The sequence below is a fragment of the Aythya marila genome (assembly GCF_965140915.1).
Source record: "Aythya marila genome assembly, chromosome: Z".
Taxonomy (NCBI): domain Eukaryota; kingdom Metazoa; phylum Chordata; class Aves; order Anseriformes; family Anatidae; genus Aythya; species Aythya marila.
In genome coordinates, this window is record NC_139080.1 from 72,412,358 (window position 1) to 72,434,125 (window position 21,768).

The 21,768-nt window shown below is 38.7% G+C and overlaps 1 protein-coding gene across 5 annotated transcripts; it reads left to right on the top strand.

Moving 5' to 3' along the window:
- Positions 1-3,470: 3,470 nt before the first annotated feature.
- On the top strand, positions 3,471-20,319 carry C9orf72 (C9orf72-SMCR8 complex subunit). 5 transcript variants are annotated; one of them, XM_082784029.1, is made up of 11 exons: positions 3,471-3,506; positions 4,375-4,860; positions 7,760-7,819; positions 8,805-8,900; positions 9,576-9,640; positions 11,663-11,735; positions 14,630-14,746; positions 15,473-15,708; positions 16,248-16,305; positions 16,915-17,024; positions 17,100-20,319. In XM_082784029.1, exons 2-11 carry the CDS (start codon positions 4,417-4,419, stop codon positions 17,284-17,286), a joined length of 1,446 nt encoding a protein of 481 aa, XP_082640155.1. In that variant the 5' UTR covers positions 3,471-3,506; positions 4,375-4,416; the 3' UTR covers positions 17,287-20,319. The 5 variants fall into 5 exon arrangements, with proteins under 5 accessions (XP_082640155.1, XP_082640154.1, XP_082640158.1 ...); XM_082784031.1 differs by lacking the exon at positions 3,471-3,506 and adding an exon at positions 3,705-3,720; XM_082784030.1 differs by lacking the exon at positions 3,471-3,506 and adding an exon at positions 4,021-4,036.
- Positions 20,320-21,768: the final 1,449 nt, after the last annotated feature.

Sequence of the window (21,768 nt, forward strand, 5' to 3'; positions counted from 1 at the left end):
CTGTCTTGCTGTTTTGAAAACTACTCTAGAATCAATAAAAAAAACTCAAAGCCCACATGATCACTACTGCATCACAAATAAAATTGTATCACCTTTTGAATTTTTAATTTTAATGATTTCTAATCAGTGCTAGGCATCTATAGTAAAGATCGTGAATTTGCTTTTTCATCTCTTAAATTTCTGGCAGCTCAAGAGAAACTGTAATGTGACCCCAACTGCCAAGCAAGAGTTAATTTTCTTTACTGCGTAAATCCAGTCTTTCTATCCTACCAGTATGAAGTTGAATTGCTCATGTAAAACTTCAGTGCATCCTTCCAGGCACAGAATTTTCCAATTTTCGCAAGCTTAACGTTGCATGGGCTCTAGCACTTATGAGAGCTCGTGCCTAAGAACGAGTTAAAACTCGTAAGGAAAGAGACTCCATAAACCTAATCGTGTGTGAAGTGTACTTTACTGTTTTAAACATGGATGTGAAACTACAGCCTTAAACCACCAAAGATACTATGGAAAGTCCCAACTTCCCTCTGCTGGAAGAAATGAATAGTTGGGGCTTGAGGAGTGCAAAAGTGCAAGAGTTGTCGTTTTCTTTTCTTTTCTTTTCTTTTCTTTTCTTTTCTTTTCTTTTCTTTTCTTTTCTTTTCTTTTCTTTTCTTTTCTTTTCTTTTCTTTTCTTTTCTTTTCTTTTCTTTTCTTTCTCTTCCCTTCCCTTCCCTTCCCTTCCCTTCCCTTCCCTTCCCTTCCCTTCCCTTCCCTTCCCTTCCCTTCCCTTCCCTTCCCTTCCCTTCCCTTCCCTTCCCTTCCCTTCCCTTCCCTTCCCTTCCCTTCCCTTCCCTTCCCTTCCCTTCCTTCCCTTCCCTTCCCTTCCCTTCCCTTCCCTTCCCTTCCCTTCCCTTCCCTTCCCTTCCCTTCCCTTCCCTTCCCTTCCCTTCCCTTCCCTTCCCTTCCCTTCCCTTCCCTTCCCTTCCCTTCCCTTCCCTTCCCTTCCCTTCCCTTCCCTTCCCTTCCCTTCCCTTCTCTTCTCTTCTCTTCTCTTCTCGTCTCGTCTTAAATCTAGCTTTATATAGTTTATATGTGCATAGTGTGTAATCTTGCCACTGATTTCTGCACAACCACCAGGTGTTCCTGCTTTTTTCAATCCCAGCCAATCATCCTGATTTGCTCTACTTTGTATATCAATTTTGCAGCAATGTGATCTGTCTGGAAAACACTGTTTTTATTACTGTGCAATTAGCTTTCTTCTAGACCAAGTTTTTTACAGCAGTGCAAACCTGCACTAGCCTGAATGCATGCATGGTTTCAGCATAGCAGGATAGCTAGGTAATATCTTGTGTTCCTTCCATGCCCATGTTTCAATTGTCCTTCTCAACCAGGCTGAGCAACTGAATTCCATTGCTTTTTTCATCCCTTTCCTTTTTTTGCCTATGTGCTCCCTTATTTTAAAACAAGGCATCAGTCAAAATGATGATTCAGGATGCCCTACTAAAAACATAAAATTGAAATGTGTTTTTGCTTGAGCTCAGAACCTGAGCTCATTTTCGTCTTCTGCATTCCACAGTCTAATTAATGTATCTGCAGGCATGCAGCATTAGGCTTCATAACCAGATGTCTGGGGAAAAAAATCCTGCTTACAATGCAGCCTGTCACTTCTCTGATGTGTCCACATAATGCACCTGCAGACTTATTATTAGTCTCTTCAGATTGTATGCAATGGGATTGTGATTCTCTCTGTCTGAAGAAAATACTAAAAACTGAAGGAAGGAAAAAAAAAAAAAAAAAAGGTCAATATTACTAAAACAGACAGAAATTTCACACTGCCAGTAACAACATTCAGGCAATTACAGAGACTCAGCTATTATTTCAAAAGAAAAGATTTGTACTTCATGCTAGTGCTTCTTTGCATATAATATGGTGATTTGCTTTCACACCTAGAATTCTTAAAGCAGTTCCTAATGGGAAATCAATGTGGTAAAATCAAGTGCCTAATGCAAGGCTCCATGACATTTCAGTGACAAAATAAAGATAAACCCTGCTCCTCATCCCTGAAGCCCGCTTTTCCTACATCATTACTTACCTGAATTACTTACCAATGCATCTTTCATACCATAGAGTCTATGGCCTACAAGAGGTTTTATCTTCACTGTTGAAATGTAAGTATTTTTAAGCTGCATGGGTTTCTAGCACTTAAATGGGCTGCCCTAGGAAATGGCAGTCTCCATCCCTGGAGGCACTTAAAAGACATGTGGACATGGCACTAAGGGATGTTATAGTGATGGGACTTGGTGGACTTCATGATCTCAAGACAGGGAACAGTGGAAAGCATGTTGATTTTGCAGGTTTTAGCTAACACAGGGAGCATGTTGTGCATCAACCACAAGGACAGGGCTGAGGCAGGGAGTACGAGGATGGGACAACCCTAAAAGGTAAGGGAAGGAAAGACTTCACAGATAATAGAACCAGCAAGAACTGGCTGGGCTGCTGAAGTCTGTAAAAGAAACGAAGGGTCAGAAGTTTAGCAGCAAGGAAGACTTGTGGCCTTCAGCAAAAGACCACCAGAGTATGTCGGGTAGCCACCCAAGAACTCTAGCGCTCATGAGAATAGGGGTGGGAACCTGTGTCAATGCTTTTTCAGATACCTCATGAAAATGCAATAGACTTACAGGGAAGTATGATGAATGTGTATAGATGTCATTATTATAAGCACCCTGGCAGTAACCTTTGGTGTGTGTGTTAGGCAGAGTGATCCACCCCACACTCAGTGCTGTAATAAAGAATAGCCACTTGGTAACATTGGTCGTCAAGTTTTCTCTCTATCAGTCTCAAAGGTCCTTTTGAACCTAAACGATTCTGTGATTGTATGGTTTACATTTAGGCAACAAGCAAGTGGTGAAATTCCATCGATGTTGATACCTGTTTTTTGACTGCAGCAAGTATCAGCAATTTCCTAAAAGATTTTATTTCTGCTGTTTCTCTGTGCTCTTGTTTAATCAGAGGTTTTGTGTGGTGGTTTAGTTTGGAAACAAGGTAAAAGTACTTGCTGTGGATCTGTAAAACTAAATGAAGCCTGAAACAGCGCACTTTCACTGCCTTGCATACAGATTATTTGGTCTCTAACCTGTCATAAACTTCCTATCTTAAAAGCCCCTTCGTGAAACGCTGCAGCTAGCACAAACCTGCTTCCCCAGCCACGTACACCCGAGGCTTCCTTCACAAGCAACACCTTCTCCCCTTGTTTTCTACACCAGACGCGGGTTTGTTTGTTTATTTGATTGTTTATTTTGCAGCCGGTGACAGTGCCAAACCACCGGGCAGCGTGACAACTGCCTCAACCCGCCGCCCGCCCCGCGCCTGCGGGGCGGGCACTGCGCAGCTCCTCCCACCGCCATCTTGTCGCCGCGGCGCCGCCATTTCGCCGCGCCGCACAGGGGCGGCTCCAAGGGGGAGGGGAGGGGGAGGGTGCCGGCGGCGCGCATGCGCGTCACGGCGGAGGCCGGTCGATGGGCGCGCAGGTGAGGCGAGGCAGGCAGGGCGGGTGGGAGGCGGGCGGCGGGGGCGGTTGCGCGTCGCGGCCCCGGAGCGGTTTTGGGAGCGCTGAGGAGCCGGGTCTTGGGGGTGTGGGTCCTGCCCGAAGGCAAAACCAGCGCCTGGGCGGTGCTCAGGCTGCCCTCGGGGCGGGGGCTAACCTGGTTCTGTCGGGCCTGAGGGTGCGGTGCCCGCCGTGAGGTGCGCATGGAGGGGCGCGGTGTGGGGGTGTCGCGGCTGGCACCCTGAGGCGCCTGGTGCTGGCCCTGGCCCTCGGAGCAGCGCCTGGGTTGTGGCAGCCGCCTGTCCTGGGCCGAGCGCGCTCACCAGCCCCCTTTCTGCTGTATTTATCATCCCCCAAGCCCTTGGGGTGGGGAAGCAGCGGGGCTGTTGGCAGCTGCCAGGGCACGCGTCCCGGAGGTTGTGGCTGAGGAACACGAGGCGTCTTCCATCCACACACACCGCACAGTGCTCGAGGACTTGCCTGGTGTCCCAGCCACCAGCGTGCCACCCGCAGGTGAAGGTCCCGGCCACCCGTAGGTGAAGGCGGTGTTTACCATGCAGAGTCGCCAGGTTGGGTGTTGTGCAGGCTGGTCATACTTGTGCAGTGAGTAAAGGGCACCCCGAGGCCTGACACATCTGTCACGCGTGCTCCGTTGCTGCACGCGCGTGGGTTTCCTTTGTGAACGTAGTCTACAGTGGAATCTCGGGTGTAAAAAGTCAGAGCTGTCTCTTAAAGTCGTATTTGGAAACGCAACAAAAAGTGGTCATAATGAGTAGTGCTCTAATTAATGAGCAGTGCTCTAGTTACTTTTTTTTTTTTTTTTTTTTTTCTCCAAAACCTTTGTTATTTAGGTCATGTAAGCGTTTCAGTGATACGCAAGAGAGGAAGCAGTCATGTCAGCTCTTTGTCCACCGCCATCTCCCGCAGTGGCCAAAACAGAGATCGCTTTGAATGGCGAGTCGCCATTATTAGCTGCCACTTTTGCTTACTGGGACAACATTCTTGGCCCCCGAGTGCGGCATATCTGGGCCCCAAAGACAGACCAGGTGCTTCTCAGTGATGGTGAAATAACCTTCCTTGCTAACCACACCCTGAACGGAGAAATACTTCGAAATGCAGAAAGCGGTGCGATAGATGTGAAGTTCTTTGTCTTGGCAGAAAAAAGGGTTATAATTGTTTCTTTAATCTTTGATGGAAACTGGAATGGAGACAGAAGCACATACGGACTGTCAATCATACTTCCACAAAGTGAACTTGGCTTTTACCTACCTCTTCACAGAGTGTGCGTGGATAGGTTAACGCATATTATAAGGAAAGGAAGAATATGGATGCATAAGGTAGGTTTGTTGTTCATTCCTAAAAATAGTTGTCTTGAGCAAAACCAAGAATGAAGATTTTGTGACACCTTTTATGTTGACACAGGAACTTGGAGGAGGCTGACCTCTCTACAAGGATAGGATTTTGAAGTTAGAAAGTTATCCATATGTCACCAGATTTGAGGCTGGGGTTTTTAGCCACATGATTTGCCCTGGGAATATTATAGAAGGGTATACAAGGCTATTTAGTTAAATTAGCTGTCCTGTAAAGTTTTTCGTCTTTCTGAATTTAAGTCATTGCTTTTAACTGTGTTAATTACTGTATTTAACCAAGGTAGAATTGTAAATTTACTGCTTCACATTTTATTTATTTATTTATTTATTTATTTATTTTGCTGTTGAGGTTCAAAACAGGAACTGATGGAATTAATACTGTCACCATATGTATTGTAGTCACATTTTATTTATCAAAAAAGGGTATCAGCAAACTGTTTGGCAGGTGTTAAATTGCATTAAACTGATGGGAGAACAAAGAAAATACAGCTACTTGAGTCCAAATATTGCTGCTTTTGAATCTGAAAAATGGAAAAAATAGTAAAATTTTTGAAGAGTTGCAGCTCTTTATTTTGGGTACCTTATGAGTGTTTCCTTATGCAAATGAAATTATTACGTATTTTTATTAAAAGTCAATAGCATTCTAGTAATAAAAACACTCTCTGTTGCCTTCACGGAGTACAACTTGTCTTAGAGCAATACATTGCATGTCAGCTGTAATGTGTGTGGTGATGCATGGTTGTTCCATCATGTTTCTGTTCCTCTTCTGAGACCTCTAGTCAACATATTTTAAACTTCCTTTTTAAGTGTTCTAATTAAGATTCCAAAAATAAGAAGTTGACATAAATTTTGCATTGTCATTTCCTTTTTGTTACACTTAACAGTGTCCATTGATGGTTGGCAGTGTCTTCTTTCATGTTTGCTCTTGATAATCTAGTGTTTATTTTTTTGGAGTAAAGTTAGGACATAAATTTTCATTTTCAATAGAGTAGAAAGCAATGGTACGTTCCTAATTCCTAAAATAAATTGTTCACTGGATGTTAGTACTTTTGACACAAGCGAATGCTACCTCACACTCTTGATTACATTGTTTCTCTGTCATTTAGTGTTTTCTCCACTGATGTCTTATGTGAATGGTCAAATAAGAATTGTCTGTTATTGTTAAATACTGTATGTCTTCACTCTTTTTTTGACATTGACCCATATCAATCTGTTTCTGCAGTAAAAATGGCCCTCAAGTGGTTTTGAGAATGACAAAATGTTTTCTTGTAGTTCCCTCTGAAACTAGTCATGAAGTTCTTATGTTTTTTTCAGGTGATCTTGAAGTAGCTAGGTCAACTAAAACAGTCACAACAACTCAAGGTTCTAAAAGAGACATTTATTGTCTTTTTTTTTATTATTACTTTTCTTCTTTGGAGGAAAAGTGTGCCTGCATGTAACTGCATATCTACAGACTTACCTAGAAGATAATAAACTGCATTAAAAGTGTAAATTAAAATTTAGGTATGAGTTGTAGAATTACAGTATTGAATAAAAACAGGCCCAAATACTACAGTTTGCTGTTTGAGGCAGTTGAGCAGCTATGGCTACAACAGCATACAAAAGGTTGAAATAGTATCTGAGAGGAACTATGCATCTCTTCTGGCATTTCTAATGGGTGTTGTGATTATCAGCTGTCACAACTTATGTTCAGAGAGAAGAAACTGAACTCAAGGACTAGGAGAATCATGGAACAATGCTGAGACTGGCAAAGACAAGCAACTCCAATCAAGTCTGCTATGTGAGATTAGAAACCCCAAATGTTTACCTAAATTTTATGGTCTGGGTGTTTGTCTAATAATTTGTAGTGGTTGTATTTCTAAAAAGAAGTGGCTTATGTCATTTGTTCAGCCTGGTCTTCATGAAGACTGACTTCTTTTGAAGCAAAAGATCTTCATTATTGAGTATGTCTTACTGAAGTCAAAGCTCAAGGTCCCCAAAGGAATAATCTGCCAAGTTCCAATGTTATTTTTCACTGATGCTTCTTTAAAGTGGTCAGATGAGTTTTACAGCTGTTTTAGGGCAATTCACTGTAGCTTGCTACCTATTCATCTGCTCAAAAAACATTATGTGGACTCTTCCCACTTGAGGTTGATCATCTTCAAGCAATTCAGTCACAACCATTAAGAAGGCAACAACTACTTAGTGTATAGCAAAAGCTATCATTATTTCTGTCTGCATCTTTGATTTTTTTTTTACATACTGTATCGATTGTTCTGGTGATTAAGGCTCAGCTTTTGATTAGTCTGTTTTGAGAACTTTGTACAGTCTTTTGTGCAGTGTTTTGCGTAGTTTGAGGTTTCATGTCTCCTGTACTTGTTTACAAAACAATGATTTAAAGACTTGTCATTGTCTCAAGATGTGGAAAAAAAAAATGGTGAATACCTACCCTCCCCAGACATAATCTTCCTCATTCAAGAGATCTCATTTTTTCTCTGGTTGCATCAGGAACCATCAGTCTGTACCTTACCCATTTGAAATAGAAATGCATAAAGTGGAGTTCTGCACCATAGTCTGATCATATGGCATTTTCTTGGTCTGTAACGAAGAAAATGTTGTTCTTTTGTCATTGCCATCACACCCTCGTTTTGCTGCCACTCCTGCCCAAGCATGTGAGAGGTTTGATGGGGTGTTGATTTAATCTCAGGGAACATTGATCTGTTTAAAATGACATCGCTTCCTACCAATATCAGCTCTGTAAAAGAAAAAAGACTTGAACATCGAAATTTGAACCTGAGAAGCATGCCTCAACAGGGAAGAAATTGTTCCATATGACTGTTGTGTGCATACATATATAAACAAGTATTTAACTGCTTCTCTTGCTCAGGAGAGGCAAGAACATTTCCAGAAGATTGTCTTGGAAGGCACGGAGAGAATGGAGGATCAGGTAAGACCGTCTGGTTGATGCATATGGCCCACCACCACAAACCTGTTTGACTGGATCTGATGACTGTAGAAGTTGGTGCTGCTTCTTATTTTTGGGATCCAGGAAGATACTTTGGACTGGCTGGTGACCTGACATGCACAGGAGACAAACTTTATGAAGATAGGATGATGGAAGCTGTGAACAAATTGAAGGAAAATGTATTTCATCACTTTGTGGGAGAAGTGGAAATCTATGAAGAATATTACCTTTCAGAAAAGGGAATTCATTTACTTGAACTTGAAGCTCTGTAAAGGTAGTAGCTTCCTAGATTTATGCTCTCCTCCTGTCAAGGGTGGTCTTTCACTAGGCTGTTTTACAGAGACGTACAGAGTCTGTTGTGCTGAAATGTGATGGTAGACTTAATGCATAAGATTGTGAAAAGACTTCAATTTCTGAAACTGCAAATACAAAATTGTGGCTTTGGTTTTCTTGTGAAGAGATGAAATCAGATAAATCATAAATAATTTCACGTGTTGATAAATAATAGCCTGATTTCGTTTTCCTGTCATCAAAATGTCAGATTTTGGATCTATAAATGTATAATAGTAATTGTTTGTTATACGATATGATCAGATTATCTCATTCCAAATGTGTCTTGTGTGGGCAGATCAAACTGATTGGGAAAATTAGCACAGGACCCTGAAAACGTATTTTAGACATGATGTTGAAAAGTGAAATGCATGTTTCCAGTTCATAATGAATGATCAGCAAAACCAAAGAAGACTGTGTATCAGTTGACACCCACAACCACCCTTTGAAACAATAGGAAGTTAAAGATGCTTTGCATGTAATTTGATTTTAAAGATGTTTTTGCATGTTAGAGGTTGGAGCAGATGATCTTAGAGGTCTTTTCCGACCTATATGATTCTATAATTCGATAATACTGCAAGTTTATGTTATTAGTAATTTCTTATACTGCACTTCAAGCATTTTATTTATTGCACAGGGCCAGAGCATCATTCCAATGCTGACAGGAGAAGTCATTCCTGTAATGGAGCTCCTTTCATCTATGAAATCACACAGTGTTCCAGAAGAAATAGATGTAAGTCCCTATGTCCTTTGTGTTCTGAATAAGAGAAAGACACCACCAATCTAATTTGCTGCTCTCTGGCAGGAAAAAAAAAAAAAAAAAAAAAAAAAAAACGAAAACCAGTTGTCATAAATTCCTGTATGCTTCTGCTGTTTCGCATCAAGTTCTCCTAAATGCTGTAGGGAATGGTATAACAGTTTTAGTTTGGTAAATGCTAACAGTACTAGCAGTGCTTTTTATGGTTAGCACTTAGCAAAATGGACTGCCTGGGGTGACATGCTTCTGAAGAGCCATGTGGAAAGGCTATTTGATGAAAAACAAATGGGGAGGTAGATGGCTTTAATGTTGGTATCTGTTCCAATGTAGTATAGTGTTCTCATGAAAAAAGTAGGAATGATTTCACATGGACTAGGTTAAAGTATTCTGGACAAGACTTTAAGAAAAAACACTGGGAGGGATCTTATTGTTACTGCTGGTGGGGGAGAAATAATAATAATAATTGAGTGACTTTCTTATTTTCAAAATGCTTTGGGTAAGTGACAAGGTCTTTTTAAGGTTGTTCTTTTCTGGCAGTCTTACAATGTACCTTAAATGGATCCCAAACAGTTCCCACCTATCAAAAAACAAAATCACTTCATTCTAAGGTGATCTTTTTCTAACCTTTGTTTATGTTTATCTGCATTTCAGATAAGTGAGACGGTGCTAAATGATGATGACATTGGGGATAGTTGCCATGAAGGATTTCTTCTCAAGTATGAATTTCTGTTTTGACTTATGCTGTAGTAAAATTGATTAAACTTGTGTGAGTGTACACGTATCTGTATGTGCGCGTCAACGTGTGCTATAATAGCTTTTTTCATAGGAGGGGGTAAATTGTTTGACTTCTTGACTTCTCCAGAATTTCTTAGACAAAAATGTCAGTAAATTGTTCTTAAAAGAATGGTTCTGGGCTAGTAGCTGCAGCTGTTCGACTGTGTTGTCAGTCATTTGCTTGAAAATAGAATTCCTATCAAATACAATTTTTGCTTGACACTTTTCCTCTGAAGTTCTAAGTCAAAGTCTAACGTCTTTATGAATTAACCAAAACACTGAGTCATGCCTAATGCATTAATTATGAATAAAAGTATTAATGGCATGGCATGTGGAGTGCCTATTATTAAATTATCCATTTTGATTTCCCCCCCCCCATTTCTGCTGCATAAGTGGAAATAGTTGCACTTCGGAGCAACTTGGTCTCTTCATATGGAAAAGCATATTTTAACCGGTGTTGTGTTTCAGAACATCTCCTATATAACAGCATTTAGTGCTAAAGAGTTTGTAGTCTATTTAAACAGCATCACATTTAATAATTCTTCACAATAATGTTTTATTCACTTTTCTGGAGAATTTAGGATTTCTTTGTGTTTTCAGACTTACAACTCAATCTTTCAAGAAAAAAATGAAGTGCATATTAGGGAATGAGTTATTGTTAAGAACTAAAGCTACTGATTAGTGAGCTATTCTCATTTGTAAATTTTGGAGGCGTGTAATAGACTGCAGGGATAACAAAGGGTATCAGTTCTCTCTTTGTGCTACTACTTCTTCATGGAAATTTTGTGCAGACAAGGAAAGAATCACGATTTGTGTGATTGGCTGAAATGTCTGCTTGTCTGCTTTTTAGAGGGAAGCAAAGCTTGTCTGCTCATCTAGGTTCAGATTTTGAGTCTTGAATGTGGTGTTGGAGTGGATTTCTATGTCATTGGATAAGAACTGGATTAAGCAAAATGAACTGCCATTTTAACAATACCAACTTGTAAAATAAACTCATAGTTTCTTAGTAACTTCTAAATGAAACAAAACTTCTGATTTTGTCCCAAAGGAAGAATTCAAGTGACCTTAAATCCAACTTAAAATTGGTAAGATAAATAGTAATGAGTCCAGTATAAAGCCCATCTCCTGGACTTCAGAGTCTGAGTGTAGCTGTTACAGTCCTTATCAGTTAGAAGTGTTTATTAGAACTGGTCAATCACCATACGAGGCATCCTTCAGTAAGATAACATAATTGTGCTTCCATATATCAATAGGTATTGGAGAAAACTATCTAGTGGTATCTTGACTTTTTGAAACTGGGGGCCAGCTATGGGTTTGAGAAGGTGAGGCACAAGGAGAGGGTGAAGAAAGGAACCTGAGAAGACGTTTGCTAGGGATAGGTTAAGAGTTACCATGGTTAGTCCAGGTGTACTTACTGCACCCTCCAAACTTAAGATAAACTAAATCATGGCTTTGCTGATGGCAGCTCATGAGACAAGATCACCCATCTCTCAGCTTGCCTGTCTGTATTCCAAGGGACTGGAATATGAAGTGCCCTTACCCTTGTAGTTGCCAAATTAGTAGTTTACCTGCCAGGTCTCCCAAAACTAGCTTCTGATCCGCAGTTGTGTCAAAATAATGAGAACAGGTCATCTTTCAACACACTTTCAGATCCTTCATTATTAATGCTTCTGTTGCTTTAGATGATATTTTTTTAATTGATTTTGTGATACAGTGATACAGTAATGATTTGTATTTGCTCTGTAAGTGGTGTTTGGAGGTTCTGTCTGGCAGTCTTTTTATTTACCAAACTGCAAATACAGATACTGCTGAACTTTGGATTTCAGCAGTACCCACGTATGTGAGGGCTATGCTATAGACTTGTAGTATAACTTCCAGCCCTTAATTCTTATTGTAAAGATGATAATGGTTTTATTTGAAAAGTCTGATTAAATTTATTAACCTATGTTTGTTTTTATTTGCAGTGCAATTAGTTCACATCTGCAGACCTGTGGTTGTTCTGTAGTTGTAGGAAGCAGTGCAGAAAAAGTTAATAAGGTAACACAGTTCTTAATAAATGAAACTTAAATGCCAATTATAAGCAGTGTTAGTGTGTTATTTGAAAAAAAGTTTTTTATATAAACATGCTTTAGGTTGGAGAAGGAGAGGATATTGTCTGGTTATATTCTGTTGATTGTTCTAGCAGTTGATAATTCTGCCAGAAAATTGCCTTACCAGTTGTATTCTGAAAACCATAAGAAAACCAGTGAATTTAATGTAATTGATACTGTTACACATATGTCCTAATTGAGTCTGAGCTTCTAAAGTAAGTTTTGCTAGCTAAAATGTGCTATCTGAACAGATTACAGCTGACTGTAACTGTAACCGGTTCCAGAAGAACCAGAGAAGCAAAATACAGATATAAACACCTAAAATTGAGTACTGTAACAAACCAAAAAAAAAAAAACAACTCAGTGTGTCAGCAAACTTGCTGGAGCACGTGCAGAATTTATCAGTAGGGATGATACTTAGGAGCCTTCAGGTCTAGATGATAAAAAAAAAAAAAAAAAAAAAAAAAAAGCATTATCTGTTCTCTTAATAGAGAAAAGCAGAATGTATATATGTTCCAATGGTCTATGTGGAGGAAACAAGGTCACTTTTGGAATCAGTCATTTCAGAACAGTAATTACATTTTCTGGTAGACAGAATTTTTTGCCATGCTGTTTATTTTTTTGTTTTTGCCCATTATCAAATACTGTATTTGAACTGATAAAAATTATAACCTGCCCTGCTTTTTTTTTTTTTGTGTAAATGACGAGTTTCTTGATGCTTATTTTAAGCTGAGTATGTGAAGGAAAAATCAAATGAAGAAATGTTCCTTATTCAGAATTCTCCAAGTACTTTTTGTATGTGTTTTTTTGATTATACCAAACTGATTGCTTCAGATAAATTGAAAGCAATTCTTGGAAGAGATACACTTGTATTTACTTCCCATTGAAATATATCTTAAAGTATTTCTTTATAGCACTCTGCAATGTATTGGCATTTTGTTCAGAAAGGTTTGCCTTTGACTGGCATTTAATTAGGCTGTTATTCCATCCCTTCTAATAAAAGTGCTTGTTAGTTTTCAGTTAGGATATTCAGAGACAAATCATTGAAGAAAGTGTTATTTTCTTAGAGAGAAAATGTATTTCACTAAATCAATTGCCTCTCTATGTTCACAGTTGAGTCCTTTAATAAGCCTCATTGATTCAGAATATCCCTGCAACTGGGAGTGAAAAGAAGGATTTTATAAAAATGTGCAATCCTACAGCTTTTTAGGTATTAGGCACCACTGCACTTAATGAGTATACCAGTACTGCTGTGAGGGTAAGGTTCTTTGTAGTTCCTTAGCACGATAAGTTTTCAATTTACACTGGGGCCTCTGTGCAATGCAGTAACAATAGTTCCCCATTCCAAGACCAGGACAAAGCTTCTACTGCAGTACATGTGGTGAAGCAGTATATTTAGGTAACTTCATTTTTTGATTGGAAATCTTTTATTCATGTTGGGCTTTTCTGTCTGACTTTCCTTTTAATAGTGTTGTAATAGGCATTGTGTTCTAGTTCATTTAGTAAGACTGAAGCCTTGCCTTGAAAAAAATAATTCTTGAAGTTGATGCTTTTTTGATATATGTGTTTACCGATAGCTTCAGTGTCAAATAAAATTAACGGTTAGCCTGTATTAATTATATAATATATACAATTGTATAATGTATATTTTACAGTATGCAGGGTTCTCTGCTGCAGTGAAACATACCTTCTTGTAAAAAGATTCAGAAAATGTAAGGCATCTTCAGCAAACCTGTGTTTTGAAATATGCTCTTCAGGACACTTTACAGGAATCTGGAGAAAGAATACATTGTTTTGTGTGTTTTTGGCAGTAGTGTTTAAGCACCTCTGATCAAATAAGTGATAAATGCTGATGCTCAGTTAAAACAACTATGAGCAACAAGGGAACCTGAGAAAAGAAAAATCTCAGTCCTCAGAGGAAGTCAGTTAACCATAGTTAATACACATAGTTTTAGTGATGTAGAATTTGCACATTACTAAGTTACGTGCAATACACTACTAAGCATTATAATTAATAAAAAGGCTTAGGTGTCTAAATGGTTATGAGTGTGTGTAACAATGTATTGATAAGTTGAGTACTTAAAAAAGCAGTCTAGAAGAATGTGAGTCTCAAGATCTATTCTGGACAAATTTACTTAAAATTGCATAGGCTCTTATCAGTAGTGTGGCCATTGTGTTGTGGTGCTATGTTTTGAAGTAATTCCTTTTTTTATAGTATACCTTAGCTTTACTTAAAGTTAAATAAATAAATAAATAAATAAATAAAAACCACTACTGCAGGCAAAAACATTAGTCAGTAATGTATGTTTGACTACGAGACAAGAATATATATTTGCATTTGGACATGATTGCCTGCAGCAGTTGTAGCATAGAAGCTTAAAATAATAAAGTACCTTTGTTGCTTTTAATGGAGAGTTTGAGCAAATTAATGAGGAAATAAGCATGGATGCTTATTTATAACATTAAATGTGCCTCATTGGAGACAATAGCTGACATTTCAATATGGAACAAGAGGCTTAAAAGGCTAGGAAATTAATCACAGCAACTTACATTTATGTAATATGAAGAGGCATCAAAAGGCAAAAGTTTTTTTGTTCTACATAGTTGGCAAAAAATGTTGCCAAAAATTTAGGCTTTCCTTTTCATTTGACAAGAAATTGGACTTGCATGGCTTACATCTTAATTATTTAAGCATGTCACTATTCTCTGATGTTATGCAATTTTAGTTTTTTCTAGTAAGCAGGATGAAGTCAGAAATTGCATTTGAAGATCACTTAATTCCTTACATTTTCTTGTTTTGTTTTTTTTTTTTTTTTTTTGAACCTGTCTTTTTTAATGCAGATTGTGAGAACATTGTGTCTGTTTCTTACACCATCAGAGCGGAAATGTTCCAGACTCTGTAGAAATGAGTCTTCTTTCAAATATGAGTCAGGGCTTTTTGTTCAAGGCTTACTCAAAGTAAGTACACTTAGTAAAATTCTATTCTGTGTTTAAGAGCATTCTTCAGTATACGTGGATGTGTGCACATATGATAAGCACATGCATAATAGCATTCATGTTTGAAGAAATATATCTTCACTTGAGTTCTTCTTGGTGCAAGAGCTGGCTTATGACTCTTTGCATGTTAAAATTCTAAGCCAGTCTTTTCTCTGACCCAGACATTTCTTGGGTTGAGTATTGATCAGAATTATTCCTATGCTTAATACAATAATAATAATATTTTGCCTTCTTGGGGCTAGAATTCAAGAAAGCATTCAGGTTCTGTGTCATCAGTAAAAGAGAACAGTCCATCAGTCCTATGGTTTCCAAGTTTATTAAAAGGGCTGTAGCAACTAGTGAAGGTAATTAGGAAAGTAATACTTCTTGCTCTAATGAGCAGTCTAAACTTCACAGATAAATATCATATTGAAATGTTAATGGATTCAAGAATCAGATGATGCAGTGGAGTACACAGGATACCTCAATACCTGTTTTCACCATTACATTAGCAGAATCATGCAGTATTGAGGACATTTGTCTGGTTACAGCTATGATTTCTTTCAAACAAAATGTGTCTACACAAATGGGATTTGAAATGTAGGCATGATGTTTTGTTCCAATTTTTGTTCCTATTGTTTTGTTCCAATTTGGTTTTGTTTTTTTCTAAGTAACTAGAAGAGTTTTGTTTTGTTTTGACTAAAACAGGATGCAACAGGAAGCTTTGTGTTGCCCTTCCGTCAAGTAATGTATGCTCCGTATCCCACAACACATATAGATGTAGATGTCAATACAGTGAAGCAGATGCCCCCATGTCATGAACACATCTACAACCAACGTCGGTATATGAGGTCCGAGCTGACAGCATTTTGGAGAGCTAATTCAGATGAAGAAATGTCTCAAGATCCTATTATCCACACAGATGAGAGTTTCACACCTGATTTGTATGTACTTCCCTTCCAAGCGTCTTAAAATTACTTGATTTGAGATGAAAGAACAAGGTGTAAAGCATGCTTTCTAATACAAAAAGTACTGGAGTTTTGTTTTGTTCTGTTTTTTTTTTGTTTGTTTGTTTGTTTGTTTGTTTTTCTCGTAAGAAGCTTCTTCAGCTCTGGTGGTTGTATTTGTTCTGCAGAATTTAGGAGTTCTGTGAGTGTTTTTGTTGCATTAAGTGTTACTGAAATCCAGTGATACTGACAGTGTTATGGTAATTTTGTTGCCTATTTTAAATAGCATATTCCAGAGCCAAGTGTACTTGGCAAGGCACAGTGGCTTTTCAGGGTTTAATGCATTTCTCCTGAAAGTTCTGCTTAAAAGTTATATATTACCTTTAAGTAACACGATTATAATTCACTCAAATTTTGAATGCACTTTCAATTTCTGCCAAACCGTAAAAAGCAATAGTATTATGTGCACAGCTGCTGGACATAGCTGTCTCTTCATGTCATTACCTCATGTATTTGTTTGCTTTTTTTTTCTTTAGAAATGTCTTTCAAGATATCCTGCATCGAGATACATTAGTAAAAGCCTTTCTGGATCAGGTAATAATTGCTTTTTCAGAAAGAACAAGAGCTAGAGAACAGTATTTTGAACTCTTAGTAACAGGTAATTTAACGTGAATAGATGCTTTGTTGGTGTGGTACCTCTTTTTTCATACAAGTGCTGTGATTCTTTTCTGTATAGCTAGAGAAGGCATCAAGAACTGACCGTTTAAAATGTCTGTCTGGTAACAAATTATTTAAAAAAAAATGCTTAAGTGTCATTTGTAATAATACAGTACTGAAACTACTTCTTATATATGAAAAACAGTGCATATTTTTGTTTGCTGTGTAAGAGTGTCTACAATTACAGTATTGAATAAGCTACCTGAGATCCATTTCAGATCATTTTTAGAAGGGAAATAATACTTTATCAAAATAAAATTTAAAAAAAAAAAAAGGTAGAAGTTTAAAGTTTAACACATTGCATCTGAGTGGCAAGAAAACTAAGAATGAATCTTGAGTACGCCTACAAATCTGCTGCTAATATGCTTGTTTTGGTATAATTAGGAACACGTTACATGTGTATGCAATGTTTTTTTATATTACACATTCTTAAAATGATTCTCGAATTTCTGTATCTAGCTGATTTTCTCATATCATTTTTAACAGATCTTTCATCTAAAACCTGGCTTGTCTCTGAGGAGTACATTCCTTGCACAATTTCTACTAGTCCTTCACAGAAAAGCCTTAACTTTAATAAAATACATAGAGGATGACACGTAAGTGAACAGATCTAAAGCAGGCTTTGAGAAACTTTGTTCTTTTTTACAAACCCCCTTTTTATTTTCTTTCAGGCAAAAAGGAAAAAAGCCTTTTAAGTCTCTTCGTAGCTTAAAGATTGATCTTGACTTAACAGCAGAGGGCGATCTTAACATAATAATGGCTTTGGCTGAGAAGATTAAACCGGGTCTACACTCCTTCATCTTTGGGAGGCCGTTCTACACTAGCGTGCAGGAACGTGATATGCTAATGACATTTTAAAGCTCTTCACTGCTAATGTGTAATATCGCTGCCTTGCATGGCACTAAAAGAAGTCTCTCAGTGTGAACTTGTGACACTCATTGACCTGATTTAGAATGGATCAGTAGGAATCAAGTAACACTACAATCTGTCTGAAGCAGGAGGGGGTTGTATCAGAGGGAATACCAGCAGAGCAAGGAAAGCATGATTATAATGAATCCATCTCTTCTTTGTGCTTTTTTTTTAACCGTAAAAATAAACGTTACCAGACGTTCCTTTGCCATATGGGCTCAGTAGGTAAATTTGAATGTGTTGTGTATGACAAAGGGAGGCACTTTTAATCTTCTTTCCCCTCAGATTTCCTTCAAGTGTGTGTCTGTTTTTCCCTGTTCTGCTGTGTCAGTAAAGAAAACAATGAGTATGTCCTCTCTAATCAGGGAGGTCAGGGGATAGGAGCTTTTCCAGAGTTTCAAGGAGTTTTTAAATGTATTTGTTCTTATGTATATGGTACAATTCTGAAATATGCCTTCCTTTATCTCCCTTTTATACACTACTGGCTCCATTTGCAGCATTTAAAGATGTGGGGATTTTTTGTTTGTTTGTGGGTTTGTGTTTTTTGTTTGTTTTTAAATATACTACACAGTGTTCATGTGGGCGAACTGTTGGCTAATAGCAGCATAAATAGCAGCACTCTGCACATGGGAACTGGGTCATTATTTAAGCTGCTTCATGCATGTAAATGCCAACCAGGATACTCTATCACAGATTGTTGGCCATCCTGCGGTTAAGTATTCAGTGATCCAGCATAATTGAGCTCTTTCAAAACACAAAGCAGGAAACCTGTATCATTCAGCAGCAGTTGTCTTTGTGTCTAAATTGCTTCTGCGTTGTCTATTGTCAGTTAGAATAAGGTTCAGATTAAAGTATTAGACCTTTCCAAAGAACACCAAGCTCATAGCCAAACTAAAAGATAAAAGTAATTCTTTTTACTTTGCCATTAATGTATTTACTAATCCTTAATTCAGAGAGCAGCACAGTTATGAACTAGTATGATTCACTTTTTACTAAGTGAATTTAAGTCAATAATAGTGCCAATCTTTTTAGTTCATAGTTAGCACATGTTCAACTTTGTTTTACTTGAAAAGAATAAAACAGGGAGGTCCAAAAGCTCATCTGTTTGTGTGCCTCAACCTTTCTTTCTCAGTAACATGAAGAGAGGTGCAATGTCAAGTTAACCGGACCTATTTTTTTTGACGGTTCTGGCACATTTGGTGTGTTATATCGAAATCAGTGATACATCTGCACTGCATGATGTGTATTTATCTTTTTGGACAGAGGCAGGAATAGATTTGTTTCATGTTTTAGTGTAACCTCATAACTCTATATTCCTCGTAAAGGAGATACACTTGTGATTTGAGAAGCTGCTGTTTCTTGTTGCTTAAACTGTTCATAGCAGTCCTTCGTGAAGAGGTTTCTGTTTTCAAAATAGCTTTTTGGCATCTTCTTCATGCATAAGAGTTAATGACTCAGACCCAAAACTTCCTGAAATGTCCAATACTCAGTTCTTAAAGGGAATGCCTTTTTTTTTTTTTTCCACATGTCTGGAATTCCTTTATATTTCCTGAAAAATAAAAATTTACAATTAAATATTTAAATCTTCTGAAACAGGTGGAACTTGGCCCCTACTGCATACCATTTTTTATGAATAAAAATCAGCTGTGTTACTGGATGATTATATTGTGTAGCCCTTACACAATGTAATGTAGTCCTGTAGCCTCTTTTTTGTGCTTTACAGGTATGTTGGATTCCTGCAATGTGAGGTCAGCACTTCATCCAAAGAACTTGTCAGGCATACAGTGACATAAGTTACTTGTGCTGAAATTATTTTTGTTTTACTGACATTATCCTTTCATTTTGCGTTTTTAGTCAATTTATCCATCAGAAAAGAGCCCGTTGCTAAGTTTTACTCTCAGGTCTAAGATTGTAGAAAAAAAAATGTAATAAACACTTCTCAAACTTCTAATGTAGAAGTTGTGTTTGAGGTCTAAACAGCTTTAAATGTGCAGCTGAAATCACTTCATAGGCATTGCAAACTGAACACTGACACTACTAACAGTAAAGCTCTGTTTGTTTACGGAATGTGCTGTCACTTTGAAATGACTAAAAGCTGGAAACTTAATTGCTACCTTTGTTGCACAACTGTCACAAGTGCAGAATGTATAGTGAAGTAAGTTATTAAATGGATCTGCATGTTGTGTTGTAAATCTTGCTCAGGAAAAAAGTGTTCTAATAAAAGTCATGCAATTTTTTTTTATTTTAATTTCTGCTGATTTTTTTAATAGAATTTCTATATATTACGGGATCGTGATCCTTTCTCCTTTGAAACAAAGAAGAAATGTTCTTCCTTCTTGTTACATTAAAAATGTGTGTATTTGAGGATGGTGAGTCTTAGAATGTCACTGGTGGACAATCGTGTTACTAACTCTGTGTCTGACTTGATTCGTTTCAAAACTGCGATTTTCTAAAGGTCTCCCAACTTTGTTCTTTTATTTCTGTCGAGGACTCCTTCAGAGACCTAGCAAGTCATTTTGGAAGTGATGTGCTTAAGTAAGAATCTAGCCTCTACTACTGAGAATTTATAAGTGTTTTTAGAAGTTCACTTCTTTCTAGCCATCAGTGAAAACCTTTCTTCAGGGTTCTGCTTCCTTACAGCCTAAGGAATATAGTAACTGTGTTTCTTCCAGTTGGATTTGGAAAGGAATAGTGCTATAGCACATTTTTAGCAGCATATTTTCTCTGATCCTGATTCCTGGTGTTTGCAGCCTTACAAAGTTAGCACAGGAGGGCATCATCTGATGCTTATCTGGAATGTCTGTTTCCTCAGGACTGCAGAGGACTTCTCCAATCTGTATAAACATGTCACCGAGAGAAATGAAAGTGTTCCAAAACAGGAGGGCTATCTCATACAAACATGTTGCTTACTCCTAAAGTGTAATCGGAGTTGGTTCATCAGAATGTACTTTGTCCTTTCCTCAACAATAAAGAGAAAGAAAATGAAAACAAAGATAGTATGTTGAGTGGCTTTTTGCACCTGGTAGAACGTTGCTGTGTAGTTCACCTTTGTCCTGGCGTACTGTTAAGCTGTAATTGTTACACCTCCTACCTGGGCAAAACACCAAGGAAAGTCCCTGGCAGTCTGTCCTTTTCCAGGCTGTCCATGTGATATTTGTTTTAAAGGAAGTAGCTCTCCTGTCAAAGCCAGACCATTTGTATGAATGTCCAGTTTTCAAACACAGAAGACCTCAGTTAAACTTCAGAGGTATGATGAAAATGGGACACAATCCTAATAATGACGATTAAGTAAGTTTGACTTCAGTTTAAACTAGAGTAATTGAGCAACCATGCAAGGAACTTCAAATCTTCAATTACCATGCAGGGCTACTTTTCAAAGTAAAAGATAAGTGGAACAAGAAACTTCTATGAAGTTTCTTTTTTGTAAGGAAAACCAGTGGAATGACAACTGATAATTATTCCCATCTTTTAGATGTTCCCATATTTTTGTCATGGCAAAACTGCCAGTTTTTCCGGGAAATTGCAGGTTGGTCAGTTTTGCTCGGGTGGCTGGGAAAATCATGTCCAGCGCCCTCTTGGGCCAGCTGTCAGGCCACATGGAGGAGAGGAATGTGATGGGAAAATGTCAGCGTGGCTTGACCAAGGTTGAGTCATAGCCCATCTCGTTGCTTTCTGTGAAAAAGACTGGATTCACAGGCAAGTGGAAAACGGGATGTCACTCATGTTCACTTCAGCAAGGCTCCAGCACTCCTACAGTGTCCTCATGCACAAGCTGGGTGATGGGGCCTGCAGTGGGTGTCCCAGTGGTTGCGCAGTCAGGCTCTGAGGTGGTGGCTACTGGGAGGCATCTGCCTGGAGGTTGGTGCCCCATAGGGTCCTGCAGGGTCTCCCAGTGGTGTGTCCTTTTCACCACCTCTATTCGTGGCCTGAGGAGAAGGCCACGGGCCTTGTGCAGGGAGCGAGCAGGGCCAGAGAGGCTGGAGAGAGAGGGGAAAACTTTTTCCCCATGTGGACAGTAGGGCACAGAGAGATGGTGTCATCTCCCTGCTTGGAGGGTCTCCAGCCCCTGTGGGATAAAGGCCTGACCCCAGGGCTGAGCCTGCTCTGGACACACGTGGGCCAGACTTTGAGGCCTCCTGAGGCCCCTGCAGGTCCCAGTTGTCCTGTGGTGCTGCAGCCCAACAGACAGGCTGCAGTCACTGCTGCTTAGGCTCAAATAATGATTGAGGTGGGCAGTAGCCACTGGAGGCTGATGGGTTTGACCCTCTGCTCAACCCAGAACAAGCTCCATCAAAGCTGTTTGTGGCATCACCTCCTCAGTTCTGAGTATCTCCTGTGAAAGCAGGGGCTGAATAAACTCCGTCAGAAGCACGGTATCCACAGGGACTAACACATGGTACAGTTCACAGCAGCACACCCATTAATTGAAGC

Excerpts from the sequence above, each read along its gene's own strand:
- C9orf72 (XM_082784029.1), top strand. The coding sequence starts at position 4,417 with ATGTCAGCTCTTTGTCCACCGCCATCTCCCGCAGTGGCCAAAACAGAG. Across the intron at positions 9,641-11,662 it reads CATGAAGGATTTCTTCTCAA|TGCAATTAGTTCACATCTGC; the intron begins GTATGAATTTCT and ends TTTTATTTGCAG. Across the intron at positions 11,736-14,629 it reads GTGCAGAAAAAGTTAATAAG|ATTGTGAGAACATTGTGTCT; the intron begins GTAACACAGTTC and ends TTTTTAATGCAG.